This window comes from Thamnophis sirtalis, unplaced genomic scaffold (genome assembly GCF_051295495.1).
Source record: "Thamnophis sirtalis isolate CommonGarterSnake01/CBP01778 unplaced genomic scaffold, rThaSir2_p1.2 scaffold_4, whole genome shotgun sequence".
Taxonomy (NCBI): domain Eukaryota; kingdom Metazoa; phylum Chordata; class Lepidosauria; order Squamata; family Natricidae; genus Thamnophis; species Thamnophis sirtalis.
Genome location: NW_028261384.1, coordinates 86,526,693 through 86,540,785, shown reverse-complemented (window position 1 = coordinate 86,540,785; position 14,093 = coordinate 86,526,693). Strand labels below are relative to the sequence as shown.

The window sequence follows — 14,093 nt, the reverse complement described above, 5'->3', positions numbered from 1 at the left end:
AAGGTACAGTATTTGAATAATTTCAGGGTGATGGAAAGCAGGATTGTGAACTGAGGATAAACTATCCTGTTATTTGTTCCTAGGAAAAAGCACATCTCTTTTAAAAGTTGCAAATAAGTACATGCATTCGCACATACTCTTAAGCACCCTTTTGCATTCAAGACAAAGTTGCACTGCAAAACCCTGATGATTAATTGAAAACTATGATGTTTCACTTCCACAAAACATTATTTGGTTTCATTGTTTGGATTTGGGATTAGAGGAGAACCATAATAATCAATGTTCCCTGAGGCTCATTGTTTGTTAAATACAAATTAATATGGGCCTAATCCCACTGAGATAAATATAATCTTTGTATCTCTTTCTTGTGCGTGTGTGGCTGGGCTGATGTTCTATAGGATGTCCCAAGCCAGCACTACGAACTGGCTGCCTGTCCAATCAGACAGCTTTTCATGGCTGCATGCGGATGGTCAGTGTGGATCGCCAGCCGATAGAGTTGGACATGGTTCGTCAGCATCGGCTTGGCAAGTACTTTGAGGTGTACTTCAATGTGTGTGGCATCACAGACAGGTATGTCTATGAGAAGCAAAGTCTGGGTGGGCATAATTGGGTCTTAAATGATGGTGCAAATGAGAGAGCCAAGAAACTCTTCTAATTTGTAGCATTAGCATGGTGATATTATAGGCTGTAGGTCATTGTTAGTTGAACAAGTCTCTCTGTCCACTTCATGTTTCAAAAGGAGGTTGCTGAATCTAAGCAAGTTTCAATCTTGCCAATGTCCGCATAGCCCAGTATGTCAGGAGCATGTAGATGTAATAATGACAAATAAATAAAATTAGGAGCCTTCTCTAAGCTTCTGGGAGTTAGGAGAACTAAAGGCAAGAGACAAATAAGTATCAGATTATCCTAAATAATTATCCTAAATAATTTCTTTATGTGGTACTTAGCTGTTCCATGGAGCTCCCCATCTAGGGTGTTAGGATAATAGTTGCTCTCAAAGCAGAAAGTTACAGAGGGCACCTGCATTATCCAAAGCCGAATGCTTTGGGAATTGATAATAGGTCATCAGCTCAGTCGCTAATGAGATAATATTTCAAACAGGATTGCTATTAACAGGATTTCAAAATTGTTATGGGTGGATATAAGCGCAGTTGTCACTAAAACAAAAAAGGGAAAGATGATTATTAAATTGAGGGGTGCACAACTTGACTTCCTTTTGACACATGAGATAAAATGGATAGAGAGACTTTTCAGCTAATCAAAAGCACGAGCAACAAAGATCTTACATACTTCTAACTAATAAAAGAATGTTATGGAAAACAAATTGATATATGAAAAGATAAATCAATAGCTATCTTTTCCAATAAGATGTCAATTCAGTAATAAAGAAAGAACAAGAAAAATATAGCTAAAGATGCCATGATTGATTAACTACCAGTAATGCAGACCAGAATCTACATAATTAATGGTTAATGTTAAATCTTCAAGGGAAGATAAAGTTGAAAAATCAGTAAGGTAGGGGCAATTTTAAGTTAACACAAATAGCTGGACATTTTATAACATTTGAAATTTTTTAAAGAAGTGTCTTCAACATGGAGCAGAAAAAAAGGTGCCGCATTTTTCAAAAATGTAGATCTGTGCTGGCAGAAGAGTTCCTGTGATAACTTGCTTTTTCTTTTGTCCCAGGTGTACCCCCAACATGTGTGAACATGGCAGTCGATGCATCCAATCCTGGGATGACTTCACTTGTATCTGTGACTTGACGGGTTACATGGGGGAGACCTGCCATACTCGTGAGCCTGATGGGGCAATATAGGGAGGATTTAAAGGGCTTCTGAACATGGATAGCCTTTTCACTTCTTTCTCTCTCTTCTAGCTGTTTACAAGGAAAGCTGTGAAGCCTATCGAATCAGGGGAAAAATGTCTGGGAACTACACCATTGATCCAGATGGCAGTGGACCCCTCAAACCTTTTACTGTGTATTGTGACATGAGAGGTACGGGTAATGGATGGGAATTCAGGCTTTCCCCTTGTGTCAGGGACATTGAAATGTTCTAGAAACTTCTCCCCTAGAAATTTGGAGTTTGGCTCTAATTAAATTTGGGGAAGTTATTCAACTGCCATCAGAAACATGAAAGAGAGAAGAGGCAGTTGTATCTGGTAGATGCCCAATTTTCAGGCAATCTCTAGATGTGTGGACATCAATTCCCAGATTTTCAGTAATGCCCATTCTGTCTGGGAATTCTGGGATTTGAAGTAAGCACATCTGGAAAGTTTTCAACTAGATGGAGTTGATCTTCAGTTTGAAGTGTTGCCTGTCCACTTATATTTTCCAGAGGACCGTGCATGGACCATTGTTCGTCACAATCGTCATTGGCTCACAAAAGTATCAGGCTATAGCCCAGAAAGGCCTTTCCTGGGCACAGTTGACTACTGGAATGCATCATGGGGGGAAGTATCAGCCCTGGCAAATGCCTCTGAGTACTGTGAGCAACAAATTGAATTTCACTGTTACTACTCTCGTCTACTCAACACCCAGAGTGAGTATATATGACATTATTTCATTCTATGGATTGTATGGATTTGCACACATGCTATGAGCCAAGAGCTGGGAATATATTTGGATTCCTTGCTACCTCCACTTGGCATTTCATTACTCAACTAGATAACATCATCAGTTCTAGTAAGTGAAGAGTTTGCTCCCTTCCTCTTTGGGGAGCTAGGAAATTCACTAGGGAGCAAAGCTAATGTAGCACTGATGATGTTATCTAGTTGGTAACAAGCAAAGATTTACAAGCAAACAAGCTAGATAAGAGAGCACCAAAGACTCCACAGTTCAACCCTGAGGTGCATATATTACCTCCTGTTGGAGCTAAGAATATATTTTGAGAAGTGATTATAACTGTTTATTTTGGACAATTTACTTTGCTTTTCACTGAGAGAAAGTTGAGGAGCCATTCAAAGCATATGTATATTTCCCCTATATATGCAGTGTAAGTCACAAAATTTGGCAATGTGGGTAGAAAAGGATAGAATTGGAAAGAGAACTTGGAATTATGATGAATAGCTCAATAATCCTAGTATGAAGAGAAGAAAATATGAAATATATTCCATGCTAGAAATTACTAAGAAAGAGATTGAAACAAAATAATGGGTATATTAATGTTTCATCTATTTTTAATCAGCTAAAGATTGTGTTTTAATGCCCTATGCAATTCTGTGTGCCCTATAGTAAACACAAATGTTTAAAGCTGAAAGTCATTGAAAAAACTCATTAAAGATCTTCCTCTACTAAAAAGCCTTCCCACCGTCTAAATGTGCTAGGAATTCCGGGAGTGAGAATATCTGAACAGCTAGGCCTAGGTGTTGGATGTTTTTAGCGTAGGGGGAAAAGGTGAGTTAGGGAACATAATAAATGTGTAATGATATCAATTGTAGTCTTGAGAAAAGCAATGCGAATTATGTGATTTACCAAATGATGGAGGCAACATGTGATTTCGCAACTAATTTGTAATCATCTTAAAAACAACTTGATGACTACTGTAGAATTTAGTTGCTGCTTTTGATCTGAATCAGCAGGAGATTTTCCTCTCCAATTTGTATTTTGCCTTATTTTGCCTTAGCTGGGATGCCATTAAGTTTCTGGATGGGACGAAATGAAGAACGTCATTATTACTGGGGAGGCTCTCCTCCAGGCCTGGGGCGCTGTGCATGTGGCATGGAGAAGAGTTGTGCCAATCCTCTTTTCTATTGCAACTGTGATGCTGAACATTTTATGTGGTGAGATCTGATTCCATCTTCTCTCAAAGGGGTCTGGGTGATGATATATTGTGAACTGAGTATTTCTAATACATGGTGGGAATCCGTTTGTCATTCCCTATTCCAGGCGAGCAGATAAAGGGCTGCTGAATTTTGTTGACCATCTTCCAGTTACGCAGGTTGTAGTGAGCGATACAAACCGTTCTGGATCAGAGGCTCAGTTCTATGTGGGGCCATTGCGTTGCTATGGAGACCGTGAGTAGTGGACAGAGTGGGAGATGATGTAATAGTCCAGTGTTTCTCAACCTTGACAACTTGAAGTCCACAGGACTTCAAGTTGTCAAGGTTGAGAAACACTGTAATAGTCTTTTTCTGTGGATCTCTCAGACTGGGGTAGGAATCCTCAAGTTATGGGTTGTATAACATTCTAAACCCCATTTTTGTAGCTTCCAGAAACCCTGAAGATTATGCTGATGAAATTCAACAACAAATGTTTTAAAAAATGAAGTTGATATTTCCTATTGGGAAACAAAAGTGTATAAATCTTCTATAGGTTTTTTTCTTTAATTCCCCCATCCATTTAAAAGAAGAAAAATTGACAGTAACAGTAACATCATTATATCGCAGCCCCAACCAAGGTATACAAACAACCAGACAAAGAAAGTTTCTGTTCCATCCCTGCTCATAATCACCTATGCTCCTTTCTTGACTATCGTAACATGCTCTACATAGGACTGCCCTTGAAAAGTATCCAGAAGCTTCAATTGGTACAAAATGTAGTGGCCTGCATGATTTTATGCAGGCCTAAATATGGCCCAACATCATCAGCAACACTTGAACGATTAACCAATGGAACAATTTGCCACCAGAAGTTGTGGGTGCTCCATTACTGGAGGTTTTTAAGAAGAGACTGGACAGCCACCTGTCTGAAATGGTCTAGGGTCTCCTGCTTGAGCAGGGGGTTGGGATAGAAGATCTCCAAGATCCCTTCCAGCTCTATTCTGAAAATTCTCACCCAAAGATCCGTTCTGCACCTATATTAAAACTATTCCCCCTCCCCCCAATTACCTGTTTGCTCTATGTTTTAATTCAGTCCCATTGGGAAATGGCAGCATCATCTCTCCTGCAGAAGCTGCATTGTTTGCCAGTTTGCTTCTGGGTCCAATTCAAAGTGCTAGTTGTCACCTTCAAAATCTTAAATGCCTTGTGTTATTTAAAGATTGTCTTTTCTCAGTCACATCTACCTGATTCATCAGAGTGGAGAAGAAAGGAATATTATGGGTCCCGTCTCCTAAGGAGGTCCATGTAGTAGGATCAAAAAGGGCCCTTCTCCATGTTAACTTCTTCCTTGTTGAATATCATCCCTGCGGAGAAAAATGGGTGTCCACTATGACACTCTTTTGCAAGGTCCTGAAAATCTGGTTTTATTAACAGACCTGGGGATGGAGCCCATTATAAAGCTCATTTGATTGTTATTATGAAGGCAGATTGTGGGGGGGGGGGATATATTGCTTTTTATTTTGCATTAGGCTTTTATTCTTGTAAGTCACCTGGAGTCATAGAGTGAGCTGAGCGGCAATATAAATTTTTATTTATTTATTCATTCAGTTACATTTTTCTCATGATTTGCAGGCAACTCCTGGAATACAGTATCCTTCATCAGGGGAACAGCTTTGCTTTTTCCTACCTTCAAGATGAATTACAGCCTGGATATTAGTTTCTTCTTCAAGACTTCTGCACCAACAGGCACTTTCCTTGAGAATGTGGGCCCGATCAACTATATCCGCATGGAACTCAACAGTATGGAATTTAGGATCCAATGGAGCATACGTTTTGCTTTTAAAATAATGTAGCATTTTTTAAAATTAGGCTATGGACTTAATTTACTAGTCAGTGATGGCTAACCTTTTCCCCATTGCATGCCAAAAGCGGGGGGGGGGAGGGCACAAGGGGGTCATGCACGGGTTTGCCCACACCCATAATTCTAGGTGCATGACCCCGCATGCACACACATGCATGACCCCCCTCCCCCCCCTTTTGGCATGAGATGGACCCATTTTCCACCCTCCCCAGGCTTTCTAGGAGCCTGGGGAGGACAAAAACGACCTCGCCCCCGAGGCCCTCTGGAAGTTCAGGAATGGAGGCTTCAGGGAGGCTCTGGAGGGTGAAAAACGGCCCCACGGGCAATCCGGAAATTCAGGAACGGACTTCTGGATTGCCCATAGGACCGTTTTTCGCCCTCAGAAGGCTTCAGGGAAGCCTACTAAAAGCTCTGGAAGGCAAAAAACAGCCGAAAATGAAGGCCAAAGTCAGCTGGCCAGTGCACGTATGTGTGCTGGAGCTGACAGGGAAATGCCTCGTGTGCCCTGACAAATGGCTCTGCATGCCACCTGTTCGCCATCACAGGACTAGATCATTGAACTGCAACTCCCAATAGTCTTGCTGGTATATATATATATAATAGTGTTGCTAATCATTAGCATGTGGGCTGGCAGAAAATCAAAGAGCAAGCCTCACCAACTTGTATTTAACATAAAGGCTGGTAATGCTGACTCTAGTTATTTTTTGCCTCAATGAGGGTTAATGCCACAGATAATAAGGTAAATTGTTGAAATAGGAGATTCTCTGTAATGTTCTTAGTGGTGGATTATGCAGTGGGGGAGATTAGGGATATAGGAATAATTCAATTCAATTTTATTACAGCCCCAAGTTCTGGCCAAAAACTGTAGGAACAATGGGAATTGCACTTATGGAATGTCCTAAGACATTTCTCTATAGACCTCTAAGATACTCCTCAATATGCTAGCTTTCATGCATTGGCATAAATATCTGAATCAGCAGAGATTTCTTTTTGGCAGACCTGAAATGTTTCTGTAACTCTTCAATTCTCTCACTTCTTCATAGCTTCTCAAGACTTGGTCTTTGCTTATAACATTGGAAATGGTGATGAGAATTTAACAGTGCACTCAGAGATGCCATTCAATGATAATGAGTGGCATGAAGTGAAAGCAGAGATCAACGTCAAAGTTGCTCGGCTACAAGTTGACCGGTTTCCTTGGGTGATGCGAGCAGCTCCGCCCCAGAGTTTTATCCATCTGAACCTTACCAAACCTCTCTATGTGGGTGAGTAAGAATGTTCATGTGCGTATGTATGTGAGAGAAAAATAAGCATGAATAATTGCCCACTTCTCTAGAAAGGGTACGTTTTTCCATCTAGTGCAGTGGTTCCCAACCTTTGCACCTTTGTGAACTGGCGGTGGCAGTGGGGATGGGTGGGGGAGAGATGATAGTTCTGCACAAACAGCAGATGCACACACTCAAATAAATGGAGCGCAAGCACATTTTCCTGCTGCTTCAGCAGCCCAGTTCTTAACAGACTGTGGCCCGGGGGTTAGGGACCCCATGTAGTAGAACCTGGGGAGCTGCCTTTTCTATTGTTGCCTCTTCCTTATAGAACATCATTCCGTAGATGATCTGGAAGTCCCACTTCCTTTAGTCTTCCAGAAGACTTTCAGGATCTGGCTTTTTATCCAGGCAGTGGGATAGGGTGGACAGGTTGTTAAGACATCCCAAAGAAATGACTGAGGCACCAGGTTTTTGTTTTACAGTTTTTTTTTGTTTTTGTTTTTAAATACCTCTGGGGTTTTGTTGTTGTGAAGCACCCAAAGTTGTGTTTTAAGACAGGTAATCATACAAATATTTTAACTAGATTAAATAAATGAAATACATAATCTTTGGGCGTCTGACTAAAAAGACTGAAAGAACTAGCTCACGGTAAAGCAGTAGAGGGCGGAAGAACCAAGGCTATGAATTATGAGGAACTAAAGGAAGCTAGACAGCATGTAAGTAATTAAGTGCTCCACCGCTCCTCCATAGATCACAGCACCAAAACAGTGAGCAAAATAGGTATGCCTACTTTCTAGTTGAACCAAAATTGCTATTTTTAGTTTTTAACAAAGCCCAAATCTTCTGAAAGCAACATAAAACTGAACACAACCTACTATTGTACTACTATCCCTTCAATTGTCCACAAAATAGGAAAGAAATTCCAATGCCTAGCAAACAAAATATGCTTGAGCTAAACTAAAGCACAGGGGTCTTCTTTGCAGAGGATAATTAGCATCTAGGTCTATAACGTCTTAGGCCTGTTATGTAACTTGTTTGAAAAGAGAAGTTCTTCTCTGTTTCCCATTAGAGAAATATAACTGGACCATTTGCATATGGTGGTGATATATGGAAAGCAGAGCCAATAATATTCAGAGAACTTGATGCAAAGCAAGGCATACTGGGTGTAGAATTTTGAAATCTTGGAATTTCCTTTTATTGCATGCACAGTGTAGATTTTATTTTTAAAAATATAATTAGTCCTGGGTCTTTCTATTTAACAGTATATTTAGGGCAATAGTTAATTCATTTTGTTCTGCTTATTAGTGTTTAAACAATGGTGAATCAGAAATCATTTCTGTAAATCAGACACAAAAACCCCTTTGAGTTGGTCCAGATCCACCTTTTATCAACTGAATAATAGATGCTTAACAGGATTTTGGACAGAAGCATTTTCTTAATTTGGGAAAGCTGGAACATTTTAAAAGCAAATCCAGTGTCCTATCATTGTTCTTAGAATTGGAATCAACCCATGTATTTGGTGACAGTAGGTAAGGAGAAATACAAAAACATATTCTTCAATAGTGTATGAAGTGTGTAGTAGAAAGAGTAACTGGATTATATTATAGAAGGATCCAACACAATGATTTCCCAAAAATATTTGGTTAAAATCTGTTGCAACAGTTTGCAATGCAGGATAGACTTGATTAAACTAACTAGATTTCTATGTTTTTAAATACAGCCATTTATTTCTCCTTCTGTAGGATCTGCTGAATACAACTTGCATCCATTCTTGGGGTGTTTGCGAGGTTTGCACATGAATGGATTGACCCTAAACTTGGAGGGGAAAGCCAATGAAACAGAAGGGGTTCTGGTAAACTGCACTGGGCATTGTCGAAACCCCTTGGTACCTTGCCAGAATCATGGCCTCTGCTGGGAGCACTATAGCCACTACACATGCAACTGCACAGTATCTGCATTTGAAGGACCTTTCTGCAATCATGGTGAGAGCTGGGACTAAGGGCAGGAGGGCTGGCCTAATTTGCTTCAGCAGCCTTTCTTGGATATGCTGGGCTATACTAGCAGGAAAGTAACCCAATAGCCACTAAGACCAGAGAGAAAGTGAAGGCTGCAAAAGAGCTTGAGTAGCAAGGGATCTGGAAAGAAAACAGATTTTTTTCCTGGCTTGGATTTTGTCTTCCCTTAACTGTTGGCTTATTTTGTTGTTTCTTGGCAGACATTGGTGCCTATTTTGAAGAAGGCACGTGGTTGCGCTACAATATCCTAACAACACCCATGTATGTGGTACAGGAATTTGCAAACATACTCCATCAACCACTTCAACCGCTCCCTGGCTACAATGTGACAGGGGAAGAAGTGGGGATCAACTTCCGCACCACTTCAGCCCCCGCAGTCCTTCTCTATGTCAGCACCTTTGTCCATGACTTCATGGCCATTTTGATCCGTGAGGATGGTAAGCATGACTTGGATAGCTTCCAGATTATTTGTGGAGTTGTTGACACCTTCTTCTTCTTCTTCTGAGGTTGGCCTACGCTTACTTTCCATTCCCTTCCTGCCTCTCTGCAGAAAGGATGGGAATCCTTTCTCACCTTCCAGGATCATGGGAAAGAGACACTATCCCTACTGCCTCCCCCAAAACCTTTCAGAATGTTGATGATTTAGAGAGGTCAGTTAAAAATGTCTGTTTGTCCTACTTAATAGAAGAATATTTCATAAGGATACTCCCAATGATCAACCTTTAACACTATTTGACATATGACTGTTTCACCAGCTTCTTAATGGATTTTCTCTGAAAATAAAATTATTTGGGGGAAAATCTGCATTTCTTGTAATATTCCCAAGGAAATGTGGTTTGTGTAATAAAAAAATCATCCCAAAACATATGTTTACGTTTTGTTTTATTTCTATGATGGCTTTCCTTGGGGAACTGTTGGCAGATTTCTCTTACTAAGATAGCTTTCTGAGTTGAGTAAATAAAAACAATAAAAAAGGCAGTGCCCACCCTAGAAAACATTAAGAAATAGGTTGAAAATTAAACAGATGAAACTATGCAGTAATTTTATGGTCCTCCAGTGATAAGTTCCTCTGGTCATTTTTTAGTGTTGGCTCAATTTTGACATGGCAGATATTTATCAAATTGTTAAAGGCTTTGATGCATTGGACAAATTATCTTCTCCCCGTCCCTCCCACCTAAGCGGTTTTTACTGTTAACTAACAGTGCAAAATATGGTGTTACTATTTAGAAGTCAGTGCTGTATGATTCAATGATGGTCATTTAGAGAGAGGTTTTTCTCAAGCTTAAGAAAGAAATTATTGGTGGTTGTTAGTCATATTTTTAAAAAATTGTGTAGATATTGTAGGTCTGTCCTGTATTAATTTTCTAAAAGTATTTGAGGGACATGTTGGAAGCAAAAATACTTGGAGTACTTGGTTGATCTTTTGTCCAAATTCAGCAGAGTTCTTGGTCTCTTAAATGTAGAAGAATTCCATTTAATAAACTGAAGCTATGGTGGTGTTCTCAATGGTGGTGATTTTCTTCTGACTCTGCTGCATAAGGGTGCAGGAACTGAACTCTTGCTCAACTTGTACTATTAATGTTTTTCTCATAGGTACGCTACAGCTACGTTATCAACTGGGGATCTTCCCTTTCAGCTTGACCCTGAGCACACGCTCAGTGGCTGATGGGCAGCCACATAGAATCAACATTACTCGTGTCAATCGGACTTTGTACACACAGGTATCTACAGCTTTTTACCCATCACATAGGTGTGATGGGATAGATGTATAATTCTTGATTAAATAGAGAAGAGGGCAGTAAAAACTTCTCTTTTTAATGGAAAATAGGTTATATTTGAACTGAAAGCATTTTTGTACGTCCATATAATTCTCTTTTGGATTTTAGAGAATCCTTTTAATATTTTTCATCTTTTCTCTTTTTCTCTGTCTCTCATCTAGTTGGATTATTATCCTCTCATGATAAATCAGTTCTCTGTCTTTGTTGATAGCAAACTTGATTCTCCCAAGGCACTCTATCTTGGCCGTTTTATGGGTGAGTAAGAACAATAGGTCCTGCCCATTCGTGATGCCCCTAGGGCTGTTGCAATTTTCTTAGGATTTCTATCCATCCTTCATGGCATCCCTATCTCATATTACAACCCTTTTTATGTTTCTAAAGCACAATGCATCCTTATGTTCAACTTCAAATTTGAATTATTTTCTTCCTTTCATTTTTCTGTATTCTTCCTATTGTTTCCTATCCTCTGTATCTTCTTTGCAAGATAGCAGTGTAACCTTAGCAAAACAATACCAATTCCAAAACAGAATGGAGAAAACAAACAAACAAACAAAAAATTCCATACAGGTAGTCCTTGACTTACACCCACAATTGAGCCAAACATTTCAGTTGCTAAGCAAGACTGTTGTCAAGTGACCCATTTTATGACCTTTCTTGCCACAATTGTTAAGTGACTTATTGCATTTGGTAAATTAGTAATACAGTTGTTAAGTGACTTTCCCATTGACTTTGCTGTCAGAAGGTTGAAAAAAGGGGATCACATGACCTTGGGGAAACCTGAATTTTGATCACATGACCATGGAGATGCTGCAGCGGTCATAAATGTGAAAAGGGATCAAGTCCTCTTTTTGAATGGTGTAACTTCAAACTTACAACAAATGGTTGTAAGTTAAGGGCTACTTGTGTACATGGTGACAATACTATTGTGTCCACACAGAATTTGTGACAATAGTGGTTTTACTGATTAACTGCCCAGAAATACTTTGCTATTGACTTCTTCTGGGATATGTTTGCAATTTCCTAGCATTTTCTCAATCTGACCTATAAACTTGAGATTTTTTGGTGATTTCCCATCCAGGTGCCAACCAGGTTGATCCTATTTAGTTTTTTCCTCAAGATTTCCCACAGTTGGTTAGATACCACCACGTCCACGAACGGTTGTAACACACATTCTCTTTCTCTGTCACACTCTCATATATCATCATCATTATTATTGTTGCTGTTGCTGTTTGTAATCTGTTGCTAGGATAGCTTGTTATTGGGCAGATTAAAGTATGAATTAAAGATATAAAGAAACTAAAATGGTCTAGCAGCTAAAGAGTGTGCTTGTAGCAGTAATAGTTTCGAAAGGATCTGACATCTAACAACTCACTTCCTGGTCATATAATGCAGAGGGCAACATATGTGCTTCATGATACACATTGCCACCCCCCAATAATAGGAGGGGGAGAACATGCACATACACAACATATACACACCTGACCTGGTTAGACCTTCACACCCACACATGCAATACAGACATAGCCATCCAAATTAGAATTTCCAAGGATTAATGGGAAAAGAGATACCAGATGTTCAAGCTGGCTTTAGAAAAAGTTAAGCAATGCAAGAAATTATTGCTGATGCCCTCTGGATAATTGAGAAAGCCAAGGAAATTTTTTAAAAAATCTCTCCCTATGTGCTTCATTGATTGTGTCAATCACATTAAATAGTGGAAAGTGCTCAGAAAAATGGGGATCCTGTTTTCCTGATGTCTCATTATTGTAAATATCTTAACAATGAAAAGGGATATAGAAATAACAAAGCAGGAGAATGACCTGGATAGTTTTTGCTATATTAGATTTACAAAAGAAGCTTGCTAAAGCTTTGAAGAATTTTGTGAGAAGAGGCAAAGAAAAAGAAAAGAAATCAAGTTCTAGGACCTTATTCCCCCCCTCGGATTCTGAATTGTGTCTTGTTTTTTACACATGTGAATAATCTGCACCGTGCGCATTCTCTTTGCCTTCCAAGACATAATAAAATATTTCCCATGAATTCTCCAGATTAGGTTCACAGCATCCCCCACTGTCTTCGCAGCCCTTATCATAGTCCTTTTGTTTTCAAATGGATAGTGCTTATTATAAGAGTAGAAGAGGGAAGGATTTTTTTTCCATATTTTTTTTCTATCTCGCCATCCTCATCCTTTGGTTTGAGTTCAGTCTTTTTCTGTTTGTTAAAAGGGAAAGAGAAGAATGAAGCAAGTAATTTTAATCTGGCCTTCTGTCATTGTCCACAGAGACAGGAGTGATTGATCCTGAAATCCAGAAATACAACACGCCGGGTTTCGCAGGTTGCATCTCTGGCGTGAAATTCAACAGCATTGTGCCTCTGAAAACCATATTTCGCTCTAGTGGCAACAGTCCCATCACTCCTTACACCACCAATGGAAAGCTTGTAGAATCCAACTGTGCCTCTATGCCTTCCACCTACATTAAGGTGCCTCCTGAGCTCGACCCATGGTACATAGATCCAGGTAAGGCAGCTTAACATGACAGTTTTGAAAAAGCTGGGCCTTAGTTCCTATCCTTGGAGGGTTTACAATGATTCTCAATCATCCAAGTAATGGTTGCCCCAAAGGTGCTTTTTCAAGAGCTAACTGGACTGTCTGGTTTTTCTTTGAAGATGTTTCGCTTCTCATCCAAGAAAAGAACTGAAGAAGCTTCTTGGATGAGAAGTGAAACATCTTCAAAGAAAAACCAGAAAGTCCAGTTAGCTCTTGAAAAAGCACCTTTGAAAAGCACCTGGAGTGCCAACTCTATAATCTCCAAAATGAAGAGGGTTTTTTTTGGGGGAGGCAAGGACTTCACTAAGGGGTACATCTGTTTTTTCCTTTGAGTGTGGAACTTTGTTCAAACAAATGCAATGACATTGCACATTAGGGGAGAGGGATTCCTATGGTGGCAATCATCAAAGAAAAGGAACAAAGCATGTGCATCATCTTGGGATAACAGACAGGATGGCTGAAAGTGGAAGGTATTCTACATGTTGAAGGCAAAGAGTTTCTTCCTAGAAGAACCTGCTATACACACCCCGCCCCTCTCCAGATGCCTTGGTGGAAAAGTATGTAGGATAGCTAGGAAGAGAGGAGATAGCTCTCAAAATTTGGGAATAATTCAAGATAGCAATTATATCCCCTACACCTCCCTCCTCCTATTTTCCCCACAGTAACAACCTTGTGAGGTGGGTTAAGCTCAGAGAGAGTGTGATTGGCCTGAAAAAAAAACCATCCATGGGTGAACTGAGCCAATGAGATCAAAGAGCTGAAGGTAGAGGAATATATCAAATCTAATTTTAATTGTATGTTTTTTATGCTTGTAGTGGACTTCTTGTACATCCATGATGATGGCTGGGTTGCAGTTATTATTGGAGGTGAGTT

General features: G+C 39.8%; 1 protein-coding gene across 1 annotated transcript in view; it reads left to right on the top strand.

Annotated features, from left to right (window-relative positions):
• The window catches only part of CNTNAP1 (contactin associated protein 1), a 51,109-nt gene that overhangs the window by 34,057 nt on the left and 2,959 nt on the right, over positions 1-14,093 (top strand). Inside the window, exons 10-23 of the mRNA XM_014072850.2 lie at positions 399-570; positions 1,687-1,793; positions 1,877-1,996; positions 2,337-2,540; positions 3,624-3,780; positions 3,887-4,014; positions 5,392-5,559; positions 6,664-6,882; positions 8,628-8,867; positions 9,101-9,337; positions 10,494-10,621; positions 10,840-10,933; positions 12,954-13,190; positions 14,036-14,086. Of these exons, the coding sequence (XP_013928325.2) occupies positions 399-570; positions 1,687-1,793; positions 1,877-1,996; positions 2,337-2,540; positions 3,624-3,780; positions 3,887-4,014; positions 5,392-5,559; positions 6,664-6,882; positions 8,628-8,867; positions 9,101-9,337; positions 10,494-10,621; positions 10,840-10,933; positions 12,954-13,190; positions 14,036-14,086 (2,262 nt within the window). The remainder of the gene's footprint in view (positions 1-398; positions 571-1,686; positions 1,794-1,876; positions 1,997-2,336; positions 2,541-3,623; positions 3,781-3,886; positions 4,015-5,391; positions 5,560-6,663; positions 6,883-8,627; positions 8,868-9,100; positions 9,338-10,493; positions 10,622-10,839; positions 10,934-12,953; positions 13,191-14,035; positions 14,087-14,093) is intronic.